At 32.9% G+C, this 24,386-nt stretch overlaps 1 protein-coding gene across 1 annotated transcript in view; it reads right to left on the bottom strand.

The window, feature by feature from the left end:
* DIAPH2 (diaphanous related formin 2) overlaps positions 1 to 24,386 on the bottom strand; it is a 796,567-nt gene that overhangs the window by 430,178 nt on the left and 342,003 nt on the right. Inside the window, exons 19-20 of the mRNA XM_079124055.1 lie at positions 17,277 to 17,378; positions 14,353 to 14,447 (exon numbers count right to left, since the gene is read on the bottom strand). Of these exons, the coding sequence (XP_078980181.1) occupies positions 14,353 to 14,447; positions 17,277 to 17,378 (197 nt within the window). The remainder of the gene's footprint in view (positions 1 to 14,352; positions 14,448 to 17,276; positions 17,379 to 24,386) is intronic.

A 24,386-nucleotide genomic window follows, 5' to 3' on the forward strand; every position in this document is an offset into this window, starting at 1 on the left:
TTCTTCCAAAGCTGACTTCTACCCCAACAAGATTACTATCTAGGACAACTATAGAATTTGAAGGTCATTAACAGCTTTATATCTTAAAATAAGAATGGTGCAATGTACTTTCTGTAGCCTACCCAGAAGGACAATATGAAAATTTCACTAAAGTATACTCTGCCATTTCATTTTTAGAAGTCAGTGTTTATTCTCCATGATTTTGGTTTGGGCATGTGAAACTACATAATTCTATGCAGACTATAAAAATTAGCACATTAACTGAATGACCATAGTGAAATGAAACATTGTACAACATCAGAATGCTACCTATGCAGGTCCCAAGATAGAGATATTTCTCTGTCTAGGAAAACAAATCGCCCAAACCTGAGTTTGTGTTCATATTTAAATAATTATAAAATCAAGTGAGTATGTTCTATTAGATCAAAAGGTTTTTAATAAAACTGCCAACATGACAACTATTTTTAAGTATTTGCATCCCTACTTTCCATTAGATATTACTTATAGATGTCCGCATCAAAAACAAGCATGCCCAGTTATCTCTTCAATTAAATAAATATGAATCAAAATGAAGCGTTCCAAATATGCTGAACATTTTGACAAACCAGGTATAGTATGTCTAGCTGAAAATTGCTTTTTTTTTTCTTTTAAACTAAGCAGAAACACCATTTGACAAGTGCAGAACTTGAACTACACTTACCTGAACATAGTGGTGAATTAAGCAGCACTTAATATTTCTCATCATTTCCCAATTAAAGTCACAGAGATACTTTTAAAACAACTTCTGCTTATAGCAACATGGCTGAGGAGTTACCAAGGGACAATCAATTTGCGGAACACCTAAAATACTAGATAAATGTCTAAAAATACCTTTAGATGCAAAGCTAAATGGGATAGAAATTAAGAAAACGTTCTCATTACCAAACTTCACAGATCTCTAAGGGAAAAAAATAAAAAATAAAAAGCACTAATCCAGAGACATAATCAAATACTGAAGGCAAAGACTGCCCTAGAAATATCTACCAATCACTAGGGGTTTAGTAATTTTAGTTCCAATGGGATTCAAACACAGGATAGTACATAAAGTCTAGACCTTTCATAAGATAAGAGAATATATAAAGTTCCTTACCTACTAGAACCCCAAAGGTAATATCTCAAGGGAGGGGTTACCTTACAGAAAACAAAGCAAAACAAAACAAAGCCCATTTGCAGAGGAAGAGAATAACAAATTTTATTTGCTTTTGCTTTGAGTCTGGAATTGGTAGTAGAGGGTATTCTTTACTAAAAATTGTATGTACAAGGTAGCCCACATGCATATTTTTGTCCAGAACTTAAACTACTGAGTCATTAAAAAGTAAGCTGAGAATTTAAACATAAGGTTTTTGGTAGTACCTCCAGATACCTGATAATAATTTATGCAAATTTCTAAGAATGAAAGTAGCTTAACATCCAGGTTCAAAGTTTTTTCACAGAGAACAATTTACTTTTCACCCAGAAAACGTAGGTAACACAGGAAGAAGCAAAAAATATTAGAGTCAGCAAAAATAAATTCCACAATTAAATATATAAAAATTTAAGACATAACATTAGAAAAACAAAGACTCTCTAGATATAAAATTACAATAAATGATATTAGGATCTCTTTATATGGGTTAATTAGAAGACTGGGGAAAATCATAAAAGCCTTTGTGTATTGGAATATAAGCCTGAGAAATGATACACTGGATCCACAGATAAAATATAAAAGAGAACTTAAAAAGAATAATGACAACATTTAAAATATAATCTATGTGAGTTATAGAAAGTAAAAATAGCATAGGTGAGACAATATTCTAAGTAAAAATACTTGAAAATTTTTTAGAACTGATGAAACAGAACAATTTTTAAATTCAGGAACTCCACAGACTCAGGATAAACAAAGGATAAATAAAAGAAATCCACAAAGAAACATCACAATGAAAGTACAAAACACCAAAGGCAAATCAAGTACACTGACAGCACTGTTGTTGTTGTTGGAACTTGACAACTGATCCTAAAATTTATGTGGCTGGTTGGAGAGCAATACCCATTTAGACAACCTTGAAGAACAACAAAAATAGGGAATAACTTGCCCTATCACAAATCACATTATATTAATTATATAACAATTAAAGAATGTATGATATTAGTATAGGGACAGAGAAATGGGCCAATGGATCTAAATTTAAAACTTCAGATACAGAGTCATGAATACTTGGGAATTGTTAACATTATAAATAATAGGTAAGATATGGGTTATTTTAAAATGTTACATAAGAGTCATCATTAAAAATTGAAATTGGATATGCCTCTCACAATATATGCAAAAATGTATTCCAGATGGATTAATGACCTACAGAAAAAAAAGACAACTTCTTTAAAACATTTAAAAGACAATATGAGAATAATACCTTTCTGGCATTAGATAAGAAAGGAATTTCTAAAAACAGATATGAAAACACAAACAGAAAAAGCTGATGAATTAGACTACATTAAAATTAGCATAATATTACCTTTTATGAAAGATATCATAAAGAAATTAAAGAGATAAAAAATGGGGGAAATATCTACAATATACAATCAATAAGTTACCATTTGCAAAAATAAGTTTGCAAGAACATTTGCAAACCAACATGAAAAGATAAAACAATATGAGAAAAAATAGACAAAAACCTAAAGCAAGCATTCTTCACAAGAGGAAACAGACATGGCTCACAAGTGGCTCAGAAAGGGCCTCAAAGGTGCTCAACCTGATTAGTAACGAAGAAAACACTGACTGAACACACAAATGAGATTCTTCTTTCAGATCTATCAGACTAACAAAAATATAAAATTCGTAGAGTATCAAGTGTCGCCCAGGATGTACATCATTGGTTTGCATCACCATCTTCACATAAAAATAGCTTGGGAAGCTGAAAAAATATGATGCTTGGATCCCCTTGGAAGAAATGCTGATTTAATTGATCTGGGGGTGGTCAAGGCAACTATATTTTTCTCAGGTTCCATACAGCTGGATTTGATAATTACTAATCTGGAGCAATGAGAATTATATAGTATCAACAGGATAAATTGTACAACTACTTCAGAAAATATTTTGACATTATTCAGTAATGCTAAAGATATATACACTCAACAGCGATTCTGAGACACCAGAGCCAATCTCAATATGTGTCCCACAGAGTCAAAGGAGGGGCTAAACACAGATTTCTGGGACTTAACCCCCAAATAAGATTCATATGTCTGGGATAGGGGTGGAGATTTTGTATGTCTAACATGTTCCAGGAGATGCTGGTATAGAAATTACACTTTGGGAACCACTGATAGAGAGGAGTTTGTCAAAATTTACACAAACAGCATGCATACAGACACTCATGACAAACATTATTTACACCAGTAGTATTACTGACAATAATAATGGCAATAACAACAATAGCAATAAAACACAAACCTGGGAACAATTCACATGTTCACTGATAGGATAAAAGACAAATAAATCAAGAAATATAAACGCAATAGAATACTGTGCCACAACCAAAAAGAAAACTAACAGCTTTCGCACATCAAAATGGTAAGAAAAAAAACCTCAAAATGTGAAAAATTTTAGTTTTTGAATATATATGTAGTAATATTCTACTTATAGAAAGTTTTTATCAAGGAAAAAGTAAATATATATTTTAGGGACACATGCATGTACAGCAAAATTATAAAAAAAGAATGGGGATGATGAGTCCAAGATTCGGAATAGTGATTTCTTCTTGGGACAAAGTATAAACTATGGGCTTCACAGGTTTTGATATATGCGTTTACATTTTATTAATGCTATGCAATGAACTGCACACATATAACTGAAAGCTACAGAAGTGTACCAAATGACCCTGTAGTAAAACTTAATTCAACTTTCTATTCTCAAACATTTCTAAAACTCTAGGAAAGTTCACATTGTTTCCTTAAAACTTTATACTTTGGGTCTTACCTTTCTATTCATCGGATCCAACTCAACATAAATTTCTTTTGACAAGCCAGTCAGGAACATTTTACAGTTGGTTACGATCAGCTAGATAATGACCCTTCACATTTGCAAGGTATGCCCTCACTCCTCAGTTTCTTTTTCCTTGGAAGGTTAAATTATAATCTCCAAGGCTTAAACTCACCTACTTTAAGCCCATATTTTTGTTTTATTTTGTTTTTTTGAGGAAAAATGATTATTGTTTTTTTTGTGAACTGTTTTTAAATATCTCATACATTTTCATAAGGAGATTTGTTAACTGAGTTTAAAAAGAATGAGGTAAGACACAATTGGACGATCTTGAACAACTCTTACTCTTAGGAATTCATGTGTACAATGAACAGAGGGAAGCTTGTCAAACAGAAATTGAAAAAATTCTACAACAAATTACAAACCTAGTTTTGCTTGAAATATTTCCCTCTAAAAGTAGTATTCAAATTACCTATGAAAACAACCCATAAAAGTGTATTTGGCCTGGGGCACTGAGTTTCTAACAGATATAAAGCCAATAACAGTCTTTACTTCAATCCTCAAAAATTGATTGTTTTCCCAACTGGAAATATGTGTTCATGTTTATTTATAAACACTCACCAAGCTCAGTCTACCAACACTACCATCAAATGCAAAGCAATAGGGATTATGTGTAGAGAGGATTTGGAATTCAGATGCCAATGCTGAATTCCACAAAACAAATGATTATTAATTAACAAATAAAAGACAGTGTACCTATATAGGGTGACCAAATATATTTCTTTTCCCATGACTGATTTTATATTGGTTAAGAAAGTTAATCATTTTGTGAAAAGTTAAATCATTTTATTTCAGATGTAGTCCCACTCCAAGCAGTCACTCCTATGGGACTGCCCACTAAGTCATCAACTAGTTACCCATCCTCTGAAAGACTTTCCTCTTGATCACACTTGACCTGTTGGCCCTTCTGAGAAAATCTGAGCATAAGCTCAGATAAGAGAAGTCCATATGTTCAGTATCTAAAGAGAATGCCTGGTAAACGTCCCCATGTTCCCCTTTAGTTAAATACAACAGTTACCTAGGACTTGTGGCTTTTCCTATACAAAGAGGAAATATATATTCATATTACATGCACCTGTTTGGTATCTGCTCCTCACAGAACTTCAGATGTTCTTCATGTTTTAGGATAGTTAATAACAAAATAATGCTCATCTTCAACAGAAAATCTCTTCATCTGGAAGTAGCCATAGTTTTTGTGTTTAGGATGATATACAATAGAGACCTTATAAAAACTGAACCTAATTGCTGCTCCCTTTGGAGCTAATATGCCAAACACATTATTCGCAGGCACTTAAACAAATAGAGACCACTGATATCCCCTTGGCTGAACCACATGAAGCAGCTGAGTCCCAGGGAAACTGTGGAGATAAGGACAAAGGAGATTTAAGGAAGGAAGGCCTTCATTCGAGAATAGGAACAAGAATATGAATTTGATTGGGGATGCTTTTTGAAGTAATAGTTGAAAGTTCAAGTAGACAGTTAATATTATCTTTAGATAAATGCTTAGAAAACATGAGAAGTTAGGGCTACATACATATCCAAAAGACTCAGCAATACTGTATTTGTTTAGCATTTCAAAATTTACAAAGGTTTTAATATATGCATTTACTCAATTTTCCTCATAGCTCAATTTGTAAGAATATTATTTTGGCTACATCTAGGGTAAGAAATTTAAGGCTAAAAGAAAAAAAAAGTGACTTGACCAAGGTCATATAGGGAATAAGTTAATGAAACCAAATTTTTTGGACCACTACACCTACACTGAGAATGGTATTTAAAGTATAAACCAATGAAGAATAGAAATTCCAAGGAGACAATTTGGCAATTAGTCATGGTACTCAAGGGAGAAAAGCAGACACCTTATTTGCTTTTACTGAGAAATAATTAATTTCTCAACTCTATAGAGTTATATACATTGAAGAAAAATCATAAAGACCCAAATATTTACTCTTAATTTTCTCACAAAGCTGAAAGATTGTATTTCAATGAATGATTCTGTCATCCTGAATCCTTCAAATGAGACAAAATAAACAATGGACTTATTAAGTAGTTGAACTACATTTTCATTTTACTAAAATGCTGTTATTAACATAGAAATGGAATCTAATACTTCTTGCATGCATTAAGTAAAATCAAGAGTATTTCTTGGTACTTCATTTTATACAAACACACACACAGAAACACACACACACACACACACACACATATTACAATACAAACAAATAAAGAATGTCAATGAATTCATGTCTTCTAATACTGGAAAAAATTTTTCCTGCCACACTGGGGCATTGAATACAGGAAGCCTCATATATGTTAAGCAAGTACTCTAGAACTGAGTTACACCTCCAATCATGAAAGAACACATTTTAGAGGATAACTTAATTCTTACTCCAATGTCCAATGAAAGATATACAACACGAGTTGTTTTACTTAGTAGACATTTTGTGGCTACTTTTTATTCCTTTCCACCAGTTAGTTCAACCCACTCACCTCCCTGCATACCACAGCAAGGAAATATAGGTTAGTCAAACAAACAATGGGGTTTAAAAGAAATCAATCAACTGCACGTCATATGAACTGAGTTGTGTGATATTATTTGACTTACACGACATGTTTAAAAGTAATTTTTAATGGTGTAAAGTAAATAATTCAACCAAATTAAGTTATGAATATAAAATAAAAAAGAACACCTACTATCTGATGAAGGGAAAAGAGACAACTCATATATAATATGGTTATCTGTATTCACAGCTAAAAAATAATTATAACCTATAATTTAAGCAATGTTGACTAGGGGTATTTGAAGTTTAATGATAATGCATTCCGTAAGAGCCAGAACTAAACATAAGTACTGTATATTCCTGGGAAATTGATGATTTAAATGCATGATATGGCTTCTTGTTTTATTTTGTTCTATATTAATCAAATGTCCAAAACTTCTGTCAATGAAGTTTGTAATAAATATAGAAAGTAAAAGCAGAATACTGGAAGATCATTAAGTTCTAAAACCTTTCCACCATTATTTCAGATTTAAAAGTAATTCCTAAGACAATGGTTTGCAACTGGAAACCATTTTGCTCCCCGAGGGACATCTGTCAAAGTTCATAGGCATTTTGGGTTGTCAAAACTGGTGGTGAGGGCTGCAATTGGCATCTAGAGGGTAGAGCCCAGGGAAATTGCTAAAAGTCTTACAATGTACAGGACATCACTCCACTGGGGGAAAAAAAAAAAAAAAAGAATGGTCTAAAATGTCATACTGCCAATGTTGAAGAAATCCACCTTAAGTGTATGATTTCAGCACTCACCAAACTCTTTTAAATGTACTGATTGTGCAATATTAGACAAAAAATGTATACCATAACACAATTAATGTGTATCTACTACTGAGCTTAAAAAATAGTTAAATCTCTCTTGGTATTCCTTCCTGTCTCTGTAAAATACATTTAAAGAGATTAATTAAAATAATATTATGTTAAATCTATATTACATTCTGATAAAGTATACCATACCATGTTAATTATCCTACATTAAGTTAAATTATACTGCAAATATCATATGTCTTTAATAGATTCAATGAAAAGGTATATTCCTACTTTACACTATATATAGAATTATAATAGAAATTTGCAAAACACATATAGTACATAAAGATTCATTTCTTGTGTAGGGAATGTTTTTGATTACTTCCTTAATATATATTGGAATGTGGGTTGATATATATAATTAATTGTGAGGTGATACAAATTTATCAAATCAATGACTAGCCAATTTGAAGCAAATTTATACACTATAAAAATGAACTTTGGCTGAGTCAATGAACTTCATTTAATAAAATGGTTTTGGAGTGGTAAAAATGAGTACAAAGATAGTAGGAAAATAAAGTGTCACTGTTCTCCATCTCTTTCCATTAATTCTACTGAAGCCATTGGAGACTGTACTCTGCCCCTAGGATCTCTTGAGTTGAGAGATTACTGGTTTTTTTTTTTTTTTTTATTTAGAAGTAGCCTCAAAGTCTCAAATTAGAGAAGGTGTTATAGTATTACCTGATTTCCTATTTCCCAGTTCTGAAAGTTCATCTTAAAAAAAAAAAAAAAAAAAAAACAGTGTCCAAGTTCTACAAATGCAAGGGCACTGCTGGTATAGGCTGATCACCATCTGAGTTCAATAGATCCAGTGGATCTATAGTATGAAAGGACCAGAATTTTAATGAAGTCCAACTATGGCTTAAAGTGTATATGACAGTAAAAAATATGATATTTGAGGTCACATCTGTCTTGACTATTAATAAGAACTATATTTAGTTAAAAGTATAAATGGGTTCAATATTTTGCACCTTAAGAATATTTCTTACAATCCAATTAGTATGAGAAAGGAAAAAGAATTGCTCAAAGTTACCTTTTTTTCTTTATAAACAATAAAAAAAAACAATGTTGGTGAGAAATGAAATGCTGGTATTAATCAACAATGGCCATAAGAGAGAATGAAAACAAGGAGCTACATTTGTTTGGAATAGGTGTAATTTTTAAAATAGACTGAAAATAGCAAACTAGGGTCAAAAAGGACTTCAGGCAAGAAAGATATTTCTTATATTTTTAAAAATCACTCATCTAGCCAAAGAAAATCAAGAGATTAAAAAAGAATCGCAGCTCATGGATAAAAGTAATAAAAGTATTTTCATATTGCAATAGCCTGCCATAAAATAATTATTCATTTCATTATGATGAGAAATAAGAAAGAAATGTTTTATGATTGTTACTGTCATTGCTGCTTCATTTTCCGTAAAGAATTATGGAAATGGACGTGGTGAATACCAGTTGTTATTTAAAAGAAAAATGCTTCAAATTCTACAATACTAATGCTATTATAGCCTTAATTGATATACTTGTAGTCTTCTAAAGTCATCAACTCTTATAAAGCACACAAACACATGCAGACTCACAAGCCTGCATAAAATACAGATGGTCGATAGCCACGTAAATAGATCAATGATTACAAAGATGGATAGAGGAGACAAAAACGAGCTCTACTATTACACATGCATGAACTTCCTGACTATAAGAATAATTATACTCTAGAACTGGTTAATTGAGGGAAGTTGAAGAATGTTTTTCGCCTGCAGAATCAATAGATACCCATCTATCTTTGATGGCTTAGGTGTGGCATTGCCTGGAATCTGGGGAATGGATTAGGTGACCTTTGCGTCCGTCTAATCATTCTGTCAGTATTAAAGAATAAGTTATACAGATCATATAATCTGTCTGGAGATGTAAAATCACATTTGGGAAAACAGAATTATGTAGCAACCTGTAGATTCTGCATATCATACATGATATGGTCCTGGATACTCAATTAAGTTTTTAAAACTAATATAACCAGGATATATATGGAAATTATGAGGGGGGGGAGCTGAAATATTACCATGCATACACTGCAGAGGAACAGGTATGGAATTATTTGAGTAGTTTCTCAGCATGAAGGAGGAATCCTGGATCTGTATCTAACTTAGGGTCTTATTGAGGATAATCTTATCCTTTCATTAAAGATAGAATGTATTTTAAATGAAGAGAAGGGAACAAGGGAAGAAAAAAGTGACTGAGAGAAAATGAAGCAAGTGGAGAGAGAGAGCAGCAAATAGAACATCAGACAGTTCTATGCCCAGCAGGAATGCACCTGTCCCTTAAAAATGAGGGAGATGGATACCAAAAGACCACAAATACACAAAATGATGCTTAAAAAATATGGGTGTCTGATATATAGTGTGAATTGTTTTCAGATAGAACTACAGGGTTGTATAGTACACTTCGAAATCCTAGCAAAAAAGGATTTCGAAGTTTTCACTGTGAACAAATGATAAATATTTGAAGAGATAGATATGTTTTATCAGATTTAAACTTTACACAATGTTATGGTTTGTATGTGAGGTGTGCCCCAAAAGCTCACGTGTTAGGCAAATCAATAGGGTTCAGAGGGAAAATAATTAGGTTGTGAGAAACTAATTAGTGAATTAATCCCTGATGGGATTAACCTAGAGGTAAGTAGAGGCAGGTGGGGTGTGGCTGGAAGACTCGGAGCATTGGGGGTGTGGCTTTGGGGTATATATTTGCATCTGGCAAGTGGAGTCTCTCTCTTGCTCTCTCTCTGCTTTCTGATCATCATGTGAGCCACTTCCCCCTGCCACACACTCTGCCATGATGTTCTGCCTCACCTCAATCCATGAGGAATGGAGCTGGCCTTCTATGGACTAAGACCTCTGAAACTGTGTGCCCCTAATTAAACTTTTCCTCCCCTAAAATTGTTCTGGTCAGATCTTTTAGTCACAGCAGTGAAAAAACTGACTAAACACACAATGTCTATGTGTACTGAAACATTCCATGATGACCCATGTAAAATAATTTTTTTAATTTTTTAAAATAATTTTTTAAATACATTTTTTAAAAAGAGATATTTCTTCCCTGGATCTCATTCTTTTACTCATTACACCTAAATCTCAGGCCCTGTGTTGGTTTTTGACACATCACAGCATCCTGGTCTGCAATGCAGTTACCTTTTGCTCTGAATTCTCTTAAACCTACCCCCTTTCCATCAAAGTGTGTGGTGTCCAGAAATACAGTCTGTAATCTCCCATTTGCCACCTTTTTCCACTAGGAGTGGCAAGAATTTCATTGGCCCTTATACCTCAACAATCACTTCTTTCCAAATGACTCCAATACTCTATCCTTAGTCCTGACCTCTATTCTGATTTCCAATACATATTTTTTTCTTTTTTTTTAAGTTTGTAGACTGCATTTTTGATTCATTGTACACAAATGGGGTACACCATTTCCTTTGTATGGTTGTGCACGATGTAGATTCATACCATTCATGTAATCATACACGTACACAGGGTAATGATGTCTGTCTCATTCCATTATTTTTCACACCCACCCCCCCATTTCCCTCTATATAATCTAATCTATAAAATTTATCTCTCCTGCCCTGGATTTCTTGGCTACCTTCTTTGCCTTTTTGTCAACGGTAAAAGCATTCCATCACCAAGATTTTTCAATGAATCTGGGTTTTTTGTTTTTTTCTTTTTTTTTTACTTCTTGGTTACTTACTTTTCGTTTTTCCATACCCCTGATATGTTTCAGGAATTTATTATAAATTAAAATTTAAATCGTGATTGTATAACTTGTCTCTTTACATCAAGTTGAGTAGTGTATGCAGTAGCTACAGTATCTTTCCAAAATATGCAATTTGATCAGGTTCAAACTCAGTAACTTGGCATTCAAGGTGTCTACCAAGGACCACAAAGTGTGAGTTTCATAGGAGCCAAGAATGAATCAGAGTGGGTAAGCAATAAGGGTTAGTGAGAAGTGTGGCAATCCGGAAAATGTGGGACATTAAAATTCTATTATTTAACTACTATAAAGGCCAAATAAAACATATTTGGAGAGAGAGAGAATGAATGACTATGAGTCAGTACTTTGTGATCTCTATGGTTCCACATTATGAACCCAACCAATCTGATAATCTTTTATGTGCTCTTTCTCACTGCTACCCTATATGACTATTGAACTATATCAGAATAATACAGATATTAACCTTAATATTCTTCAAGTCCTTGTCCAGTATTCCTTTTTCCTAATCTGTAACTGAATCCTACTAGTTCTTCAAAGTCCAGGTCAAAAGCATTTCTTCGAGGAAGACCACCTTAGCCACAACCCATTCTAACCTACAGTTCCCCTCCACGAGCCTCTGTATCAGGTTCTGGCCTTCTTTTTCGTGTCACAGACATTTCACTTTTGGATCCCTTCTCAGAATAAAATAAAGTACACAGGATTACAACAGAAATTGCTAATATTGAAACAGTAATCAACATATTTATAAAGATATGTTGTGATATAATAACATATGTGCATGATTAAAGCATTAAAAATAAGATCTAGTGGCAGCTCTAATAAGTACTTTAATTCTGAAGTGGTAATGAGTGTAAACAATGTTTTAAGATATCTGCCACAACTGGAATTTAATATGAAAATATTTATTATTTCTAACAGTGTCAAAGTTAGAAGTACTGCTAATACTACTTTGGTCTGTTGCCTACATTCTTAATTAAATTAAATACTAAATATTAATTAGAAGCAAATAAAAATAAAGATGCAATATTTTTCACATCTAAGTTCTGAATCCTCTGAATTCTCTCCAACGGTCCCCCAAAGGGGACTCCAAACTCCTAGCTATCAACTCCCTTATCATATCTTTGCAAATTATTCTGTGATAATAATATACTACCTTCTCTGTGGATCATGTTTTTTCATGTATGCCTTGTGAATACGAGCATAAAGTTCCTGCCAAAGTGATATTTCCTGAGCCTTTAAGAATCATTTGCATGCACTAATTATCTCTGATAGAACATACATTTTTCCCCTTAACACTTGAATTGCTTTTTTTGAAACTGGTAGATTAATCTCTTTGTCAATGTTCTATATGTAAGTGTGTCTACAAGTATTTCTTTTTACCACTGATAGCATACATAATACCGATCTTGAATTTTTCTCTCAACAGATCAAATTAAATTACACTGAAACAGATTTTCAAAGCTGGAAAATGATGCTACGAATCACCTAAATTTAGTACACATTATTTGGAAGTTAGTCATAATTGCATATATTAAAATCTCCTCAACAACCTCAGGATATGGTGCACTTTTAAATGTTTCTATGTATTACTGCAAGTAATTTAGGACATCTCAATTTCTTCTACAGATAAACTCAGTTACTTGCTGAAATTTAGGTATTTTGAAATTAAAGAGAAATTAGATCTTGTTGATTATATAAAAGTAGGGGATTTTTAAAAAAATTTTAAAAGACATTTATCCTACCAAGTAACTAAAATCTATTAGTTGTCTGGTAAGTAAGAGTCTATTGACTCATACTCAGAGAGAAAATACTGGAATTAATTCAAGTCTCTGGGAAATGATGTACCTTTAATTGTTTTTTGTCGTTTTTGTTGTCCTGAGGAGACAACCATGCTACATGAGCAACAAACTATGATTATGCATGGATGGAATTTAGCACTGTAATCAAATAAACTTACAACAAAGTTAATCTGATGATACATATTTAATGCTATGTATTATCAATGTGCTACATGGTAATTAGACATAAATGGTAAACAGCTCATATGAATGGCAAATTAATGTTACTTTTGCATCACTGAAGCAAACATTTGTGAAAGGAAGGAGAGAGATGCTGCCGATTCTAGTCTGTTCTCCTGCATGAGGAAAGCAGTCTTCTTTGGGGACTGGAAAATCATGGAATTCTTTAAATCTAAGAGTGTCTTCCTTACCAGAAGATACTCAGATATTTGGTTCAACTAGATATAGCATAAACTACTTGGTATCCTCTTGAAATAAAAACAAATTGTATGGCCCTAAAACAAAAGGCAACAACCGCCACCACCCCCCCACACACACAAAAAAAGAACACATTGTCTATGCCATTACACAAATATTTGAAGTTCTTCTTCCCAGAAATCGAACCGGACAAGGACCAGATATATCAAGAACTCTAATAATATATCTCCATAATATTTTTTTACAACAAAGCACTTCATTTAGTTTAATCCTTATAAAGGCCTTATATTTTCAGATAAGCAAAGAGATTTAGAAAGCTTTAGCTTACCCATGGGAGGCAGAATGAATATAATGGCTTTAGAGTCAAGATAGACTTTTTTTGAATCCCATGTCTACTACTCTAAATTTAAGAGCTACGAGATACTGCACAATTTCTCCAAGCCTCAGTTTCCTTTTTGGTAAAAGAATGATAACTGCTTATCTCACAGGATTACTCGAGGATTCAATGAGATAATAAACACACAGAGTGCCTGACACAATCCCCAAAATATGTAAGTTCCCAACCTAATACAAAGGTAACTACCATTTATCCATTGATTTTGAGCAAGCTATTTTACCGCTTGACCTTTTAGATATTTCATCCATAATATGCTAATAATTACTCAATGAGGCCACTGTGATGATAAAACACATGTAACTTCATGTACAATGACTTACAGAGAATGATATGCCTACATATGCATATCCTTATATTTGAAAGGATGTGTAGCTGATAAATGGCAGAGAATGATTTAAAACCTAGATCTTAAAGGGTAGGGGATAAGTCCTCTTACTAATCAGTATAGGTACATAATCCTGATTCTATTATTAAAATATAGAAAAGTATTTTAACTCCATTGAGAAGTTGGGAGTCCAGAAACACCTGTGAAAATGAATTTTAAAAGGAAAATATCCAACTTACCTGAATTAAGGCTTCACTTAGCATGTCTTCATTAACCTCTAGAATGATGTTTTTAATATCTTCATATGGCATGCGATATGATCCCAGGAATATAGCTAAAATAAAATTTGATATCATTAACAACAGGACAGCAACAAAACATAAAAGTCCTAGGATTTACCTGCTTTCCATTTCATTTCTGTCACTGATACCAATTTACAGAATTATGAAAAAACAAAGGTTTCCATTTGAGAGTCAAGTTTCTATCCATGGAGGCAAAATGGCCTATTATTTCAGCCTCTAATGTTTATAGATCATGTTTATTTAAATACAAAATAAAACTCCTACTAACAGTACTCTTGACCATTTGCTTCAGGCAGTATAGGTTGAGCTGATATAAAATGACTCTTAAAAAAAAATAGTACTTTTCAGGAATGACAGTAAGTCAACAATTTTTTTTTAAAAAGTAAACTCAATATATAATAGTCCCCATAACTGTGGTTTTACATTTTTCTAGTTTCATTTACATTCAGTAATTCACAGTCTGAAAATACTACATGCAAAGTTCCAGATATAAAAAATTTATAAATTTTAAGGTATGTGCTGTTCTGAGCAGACCAATTATATTTTACGCAGTGTCACTAGTACTCACTGATGATATAAAGCATCCCTCTGTCCAACGTATCCAGCAAGTATATGCTACCTGCCCCTTAATCATTTAGTAGCCTTCTTGGCTATAAAATCAACTATTATGTTATCACTGTGTTTATGTTCCAGTAACAATTATTTTACTTCAAAATGTCCCCAAACTGCAAAAATAGGGACTAACAATTTGAATATGACAAAGAAAAATTGTAAAGTGCTTCCTTTAGGGATTATCTTATATAATCACTAAAAGAGTGAGCATGAACCAATAAAATAATTTTGGAGAAAGAGAAAAAAAAGAGACCACATTCGCATAACACTTATTACAGATTTTATAATTTTTCTATTTTATTATTGTAGTTAAGATCTTACTTTGCTTAACTCATAGATTAAACTTTATAATAGTTGTGTAATGTATATCAAAAAAAATATAGCATATATGGGGTTCAGTACTCTCTGTGGTTCTTCTCCCACTGGAGATCTTGGAACATATCCCACACAGATATGGAAGAGCTACTGTACTTAGCAATTCTCCCACACAAGAAAAATATTTAAGTGCCTGAGTCATCAATGTACCCTGCATTCCTGCTGACACTCATGTGGTGTATTGTTAGTTCCTTTATGAATTAAATCATTATTTCACTTGTCAACATTGACTGAATTAAATATATTTTATGTCAAGTTGAAATAATTCAACAAATTATACATAGAATAGCTTACAATTACTGAGAAAGTATTTTTCGACATGTTCCATTTAATCTCCATTAAATATACTTTTCAAAGAATATAGATGTGTTCTTATCACCAGAACCTGAATATATTTCTAAGATTTTCTCTTTTTTTAATCAATATTATGTTTTTATAGGATTTCTTTTTCATGAAATGGTCTGTATGACTTCACAGGTACTAAAAGAAAAATGAATCCTCACTGTCTAAGCAGATTACCTAGACATAAAGACCAAAGGAGATCGCCAAAATCTAAGTAAATAATTCTGACAAATGTGAACAAGCAATTGAGATCATATTGTGCTTTTTAATAAAGCACTGAGCATCAACTTTAGAAAGAAAATGTACGATCAGGTAAGCAATGTACAAATTCAAAACAGCTATTAGTACACTGCTTTTCTGACAGCTACATTCCTACTGACACAAGAATGATGAGTTGTTTATTTTAATCTGATTCTCTATAGCATATTCTTTAACAAAATGAACTCCCATGGTATTCTTCACGCAATTAGAAATGCTTGATGTGTTGAAATTTCTCATGCATAGTGTTTTAGAACCCTCGAAATCTCAACAGTCTACGGTAGTGACAGAAAATATTCTGAATTCAATGCAGAAGGGAGAGTACATCAAAGCAAAACTTCAAGGGCTACTTAAATGAAGATGAGTTTAACTGTCCAGCTACTGTAGCAATGGCTGACAGGTTTGTTAAAGGTTTCAAGGTTCAGCAGTCAGTTTGGTTTTTTTTATTCTTCATTTTTGTTTTTTGTTTTGCTTTTGTTGTTTCTTTGATGTGCCGAGGACATAACCCAGGGCCTTGCACATCCTAGGAAGGAACTCTACCACTGAACTATATCTCTAACTGTCAGTAACCTGTCTTAAAGTACAACAGTTAAAAATTTAACTGGCTCACCTCACAATTACTTCAAATGCAAAGGACAGTAGGAAAAGGATTTGCAGAATGGGACCAACAAATACTGTAAAATTATAAATGCCAGACTCAAGCAAAAGGAAAAACAAAATAACATTCTTTTTTTTTCAAATTTGCCTTAAGTTTGACAAGGTTCACTAAGAATGTTTTATTAACAGTACTTTCCAAACTTTTATTATTTTCAAATTTCATCTGGAATGAACAAGGCTAAATTGTGATTTTTCTCTATAATGGCTAATTGAAAAAAGGCACCCCAAGTCATATTTACACAGAAGTTTGCTTCTTTTTCTTTTTTCTTTTATTTGTTAATTTTTTACTTTTTTTGATGTCAGGGATTTAACCCAAGAGCACTTAACCACTGAGTCACATCCCCAGTCCTTTTTGTTTTTTTTTTATTCTGAGACAGTGTCTCACTAAGTTGCTTAGGGCCTGGCCAAGTTGCAGAGGCTGGCTTTGAACTTGCAATCCTCCTGCATCAGCCTCCAAAGTTCCTATGATGAATGCCTCGTGCCACTGTGCCCAGCTACATAATTTTGTTCCCATCATATACTAATACTTGTTCAAAAAATTTACAACTTTGTTTAAATACATTTGGCAACCCCTCACTATCATCACAACCACTCCCCACGTAGAAGATACTACATACACAGATTCTGGGCTGTTTTGGGATCCAAAACTCTCAATTCTTTCAGTTTCTTCTTTGCAGGTATACTCTTCTTTACTTCTGAAGGCTCTGCATTTTTTTGTACTGAAAGAAAAATGTTGATTCATAAATAATAATAATGGTACTAATCCAAGTACACCAAATAACATTAGTAAGGCATATTAACTACATTAATAAAACTCATTCTGAAATCAATAAATGTGTTTATTTCATTAGTTCGAGGAAGAGGATAAACATAAAAATATAGACCTGTTCAGAGGTTTCCCTACAAATTAAATATCAGCACTTAAGCAGAAAAGATAAGCCAAATAGAAGCAAAAATCAATTGCTGCTTCTTACCTAATGTGCAACATTAATTACTCCTTTACCAGATACCTACAGCAGCACTGGAATTAAATATATAATAAAATCTCACTAATTTGGACTAATTGAGAAAAAAGGAAGATAAGGATTTCTCCCAAAATATGCAAAAATTTAGAGATCTCTTTAATTCAGTGAAAATGCTTTAAAGCACCTACGCTAACTTAACATCTAAACAGGTTGCCATAAAAAATTCTAGCTGAGTCTGCTTGGAAGAGTGGTATGATGCAAGGTATTATGGCACATGCCTGTATTCCTAGTGACTAGCAAGGCAGAGACAGGAGGACTGCAAATTCAAAGCCAGTCTCAGCAACTTTGCAAGACTCCATCTCAAAAAATTAAAACAACAACAATAACAACAAAAAACCCACTGGGGATGTGGCTCAGTGGTTTAAGCATCCCTGGGTTCAATAATCACCAATACCACAAAAAGGGAAAAAAAAGAGTAAGTCTGAACCATTTAGAAGTTACACAACAAAAAAAAGTTACACAACAGTAGCATTGTTTGCATGTATGTGTTTGTGTATGTATATATGTATGTATGTGTGTGTGTGTGTATGTGTGTGTGTGTGTGTGTGTGTGTGTGTGTGTATGCACACATATATTTAAAGAACTCCAAGTGGTGGATTTTTGAGTAAGTTCACCGTTTTTGACATATTATTTGTTTTCCTTCAACAAAAGGTTTACTTTTGCTCTCCTAAGGTTGCACTTTAATACAAATTGTTATGAAGACTTAAAAAACTATAAGGAGTAATAATGCCAGGGATTGGCTTTACCTCCCCATAATCTCTATCAGTCCACCTTCCAAAGAAGTCAGCACAGAAAACAAAGTCAGTACCTTACATGAATAAATGAAGCAAGAAGTCAAATCCTTAAACCTTTCCTGTACAGAATCTCTTCGGCTACCTCAAATGTTGGCAGTTTACCGCTTCAATTACAAAAATAGTGTTGGGTGCCCCTGAGTTCAATCGCTGGTACCCCACCCCCAAATATGCATACATATAACTTCAGGGCTAGAGGTGTAGCTCCGTGTTAGCTCACTTGACTAGTGCATAGGAAGCCCAGGGTTCAATCCCAAGTACCGTGCAAAGGCAAAAAAAAAAAAAAAAAAAAAACAAATAAACCAAAACAAAAACAAGCATGTAACTTTATTATGAGACAATAATGATATGTATTCTTTTAATTCATCTATTCCTTGTGAAAGATATCACAAGTAATTTTTTTCTGGACGCAAAGTTACACACAACTATAGTAAATTTTTGCTAAGGCAATGTACACATGGACATTGGCATCTGAGAAAAAGATCTCAACATGGCATTAAATGCATAAAAATATTGCCAGGCCATAAGATTCCCATTGTTTGAATGGTGTAAAATTGTCAATTAAGTAGAGAAATACTAGACAACATAAGTAACCTAAATAACTAAATTCTTAATAGTTCTAAACTTTACCTGATTAACCTATCAAAAGTGATATATAGTCTCAGGAGACTAGATAATAATTACACTTGAAAATTATCATTTCATGATAGGTGGCAAAGTCATTGCTACTACTCAAAGAACAATTGCTTTCAATATACTTCTTTCAAAAATCACCACTAGGATTGGGGATACAGCTCAGTAGTACAGCGCTTGGCTAGCGTATGTTAAATCCACGGCATCACATACACATACACACAAAATCACCACAAATGTTCCTCAGAAGAGCACTCTAAGAACTCAGTGTCTCTCCTATATAATCCTAACATTTTAGTTATTCTGCTTTTCAAGTCACTCTGACACCCTAAGTTTCTTAAGACAACTAACTCTATGTGAAGAACTGACATTTCCATAGTCATTCCCTTTGTATAAAAACTATCTGAATCATATTGACATTACTGCTGGAAGCATATGGATTTTAGAAATCACAGAAATAGTCAAGAAAACTGTCCGAATTTCTTGATACACCTTAATCTCCAGTATGGGAGACTAATTAACCAAGCACATATAAGATGAAAATGCTGTATCATGAAGAATATATTAAGACTATTCAGCAAACAATTTCCTGGCTAACCTACACATACATAATACTCAATATGTGACTTCATACCTTAGCATGTTTTCATTAAAATATACGATAAACTTCTCCCTTTTCAAATGAACAAATTGTTTAAAATGAGAATTTGTTGGGTCTGGGGATGTAGCTTAGTTGGTGGAGTGCTTGTCTTGCATGCAAAAAGCCCTGGGTTCAATCCCCAGCATCACACGTATGCACACACATACACAAAATTAGAATTTGTCATCTGAAGTATCAATAGTTGACAGTTTTGCTTTTTGAATTTTAATATTTTTTCTTGTGTTATGCAACTTGGCTTAAATCCTGAGTTCAAACAGGAATTCCATGAGTGAGCACTGGTACTTTGAGAATCACCACAATAAAGCAAGTTTAAAACAGTTCCTTAACTAGACAAGCTTTCAAAAACAATCATGTTTTTACCATGATAAGTAGCTAATTGACCAGTGGCTATTAATGCCTTTGGCTTTTTATTTTAAAAGTATTCCTCAGGGATCAAAATCACAGAATTAGATAAATAGAGATTTCAAAGAATAGCAAGGAGACATCAAATATCCCTACAGTATTGAAGACTTCATATGTTAAAAATTGCCTGCATTCGTAGTGCCCTCAAAATGTCATTTGTACTAGGATGATTTTATTCTGTGTATATTTCTAATGCTTACAAAACTAAAAATAAATAACTTACAGTAATTTCATAATTACTTGAAATTACTTAGAAGGGACTGAAGAGATTTTTGTTTTTTTGTTTTGTTTTGTTTTGTTTTTTTAAGTTTTAGTACAAAAATGTCAAGAACTGGCTTTGTCATCAATTGTCCTAAGGCACTGAGGTATGCAGCAAAGCCTCCAGTCAAATGTGATCTCTCTTGTACAAATGAAAAATCACATTGCAACTAGGTTTGAATCCAATGGATTAAATTAATTTGAGTGCTTAAAATGGCACTTCTAATCGACAGAATAATAATGAAACATTATAAAATACTCTCTTGTAGGAAGATAATGATGCTAATAATAAAGACATTTGTATTATTATTAAAGATATGTTAACATCAAGATACTCATTATCTAAGATAAAATGCCCACTGAGTATTCTCATATTTCTTTAATGCATGGATTTTTACAAGCAATTGTAAATTGTAAATTTATTCCTTCACAACTGAGGGATGCTCATCAGCATAAATAAAGTAAACATGGTTATATACTTTTCCCAAACTAATTTAGGCAATGTTGAGAAATCCCCGATTAAATTTTGCTATCCCACTGGATACACAGAATATGTGACAAGATATTTTGTAGCAAATATTAAGATATTTTAAATGGGTAAATGGATGTTTCACACAGTGATATCTAACCATAAATCCTAATAAAATCTATATAACTAATTTATCTCAAAGTTCTAGGGAGATAGTTTGATAGACTCAATATACATTCACTCTGAACAAACTCAACTCTAAGTGGATCAAAGAACTAGGCATTAAGCCAGAGACCCTGCACTTACTACAAGCAAAAGTAGGCCCAACTCTCCAACATGTCATTTAAGAAACAACTTTCTCAATAAGACTCCTAAAGCCCGACAACTAAAATCAAGGGTCATTAAATAGGATGATATCAAACTGAAAAAGCTTCTTCACAGTAAAGGTAACAATCAAGAAGGTGAACAGAGATCGTACAGAATGTGAGAAAATCTTTAACACAAGTATCTCTGCTAAGGTTAATTTCCAGGATATACAAAGAACTCAAAATACACCAGAAAAATAAATAACCCAAACAATAAATGAGCAAAGGAACTGAACAAACACTTCATAGAAGAAGAAATATGAAGTCAAAAATATATGAAAAAATGAAGCAATTAGAGAAATGCAAATTAAAACTACACTAAGATTCCATCTAACTACAGTCAGAATGGCACTTATAAACAATACAAGTAACAAAGTGTTCGCAAGGATGTGGGGAGAAAGGTATTCTCATGAGTTGTTCGTAGGACTGCAAATTGGTGCAACCACTATGGAAAACAGTATGTAGATTCCTCAGAAAACTTGGAATGGAACCACCATTTGACCCAGTTATCCCACTCCTCAGTTTACACCCAAAGGATTTAAAAACAGCATACTACAGTGATGCAGCCACATCAATATTTACAGCAGCTCAACTCACAATAGCCAAGTCATGGAAACAAACTAGGTGTCCTTCAACAAATGAATGGTTAAAGAAAATGATACATACACAAGGGAATATTACTTGGCCATAAAACAGGACGAAATAATGGCATTTGCCAGTAAATGAGTGGGACTGGAGAATATCATGCTAAGTTAAATAAGCCAATCCCCAAAAACCGAAGGCCAAATATTTTCCCTGATTTGTAGATGCTAACCCCAACTAGGGAGGTTTGGGAGGAGAATAATAGAAATCTTTTGGATTGGACAAAGGGAAATGAGGGGAAAGGAAGGGGGAGGGGAGTAAGAAAGACAGAATTAATTGGATATAACTCTCCTAGCCTTGTAATTCAATATGCAACTAGGGTAATTTCAAATCATGTACAACTACAAGAGTGGGATACAATATGGAATAAGTTATACTATATGCATGTATAATTTGCCAAAGTACATTCTACTGTCATTATAACTAAAAAGAATAATAAAAATAAAATTTTAAAGAAGAATCAATATACATTCATTCATTTATTCATCCATCAAATTTCTGTTGAACACCTACTATGCTCATGTTAAGCATGAGCATACATAAGACCATAATATCTATTCATATCTCATTGTCAGATGTAAACTACTAATTCTGGAAATATCTCCAAAAGAATTCTAAAGTTTATAATATTCTCAATTCATAATAGAGTCTGGATGTATACAAGCATGTCACACAGTGAATCCTCCTTTTGATTGTGTAATGTAGGCAATAGTGTATTTTTTGTATTAGTATTAACTGATATGTTGCATCATATTATAAAGAATATGTGGAGATTAAAAGTAAAATACATAGTATACTACATGTAAAGCAAAGAAAGTAAACAATGTTAGTGTACAAAAACACATTGAAAATTTATATAACTTCCTGCATACCTATTAGGTATATTCACCAAGCAAATGTTCAACCATTCTTTTAGATATATCATACAAATATAAGAACTGCAAACAACATAAACTTCAATGTATACTTTATCCATGTGTATACAATTTCATAAATTATTCTAAATTCCCTGAAAATAATTTTAATTAATTAGTTGAAGCAAGTCTTATTTTAATTTCAATTAATAACCTGATAATGTTAAAGTGAGTACAATGACAAGGGCAGGCAGAAATATCTGAGTTTTGTGAGAGCTGCAATAATTTTTTATTAGTTATTTTCCATTTTCTCTTTTGAATTATCCTTGCCATTGCATTTTTGGAAATATCATAGAAACCTGATAGAAAAATGGGCAAAAGGAAAAAGACAGAAAGACATACAACAAAGAGTACAGGCAGATATAAAAGAACAATAATATTAGTAGTGCCCATGACCACAATCATCACCAAAATAAACTTTTAATTAAACATCTGCTGTGGGTGTCTGGCACTAATTTCATTTATATATCACTTTATATGACAGGTGTTACCACGGTCATTTTACAAATGAGGAATAAATGAAACCTCTGACCAAGGTCATGTAGCTAGTAATGAAAAGATGCTCAGTGTACCAGTAATTAGGGCAATGCAAATAAAAATAATCAAAGAAATACCATTTCAGTCATCTAACTGGAAATTTAAAAAACAGGTTTTGTTATACCAGTACTGATGACAATTGAAGAAACAAGAATCTGACTATGACAACTACAATAGTAAAAACCAGGCATCGACCTTACACACTAACATCTAATCATTTGAAAGTGTGCTTACCATAGTTACAACCTAACATGCAGAAAAAACCGTCAAGGAAACAAGGATGTTCACTAAAGTAATGTTTATAAGAGTACAAAATTTTGAAACAACCCACACACCCAAGAGTTACAGAACTAAAGAAACATGATAAATCAATATAAGAAAACGAAACACATCTATAGTTACTAAAGCTACATATTTCAACAAGGAATGATCTCAAGTATAAGATATAGAAGAAAAATGAAATTTGTGAAAAATAGCACATACAGTATAATAGATTAAAAATAAAACACACACTCATCTTGTGTATCGTTCATAGATGTGTATATACAAAGCAGATTAATGACATTAGTTCCATTGGGGGCAGAAAATGATGCTGGAATAGGTACAATCTTGGAAACCTCAAATTACCTCTCATGTTTTATTTCTTTAAAATCAAGGATCTGAAGTAAATACAACTAAATGTTAACATCTGTTCATTCTCGTCTATTCATTATAGATGGCTGGTATATGGGTTTTGACTATATTAGCCTTTGTAATTTTTCCAATTTTGACAGAAAAAATCATATGACAATTTTTATAAACTTAGCCTTGGAAGCCCTGGGGACCAAGTGTAGATAGGATTCACAAACAATATGGAAGAGAACAATAAAAAAGCAGGTAAAGATTGCTCATTTGGGAAACAACCACAATTTTGTGTTCAATTGCTTGTGAGTCAATTTCGTGAAGAATAACATGTTTGTCAAACCTTGAGAGCAAAAGCTGATGCAATATGCAGTAAGACATTGCACTTCTGTCTCCTCTTACATGCTAT

Source organism: Sciurus vulgaris, assembly GCF_902686455.1.
Source record: "Sciurus vulgaris genome assembly, chromosome: X".
Lineage (NCBI taxonomy): Eukaryota > Metazoa > Chordata > Mammalia > Rodentia > Sciuridae > Sciurus > Sciurus vulgaris.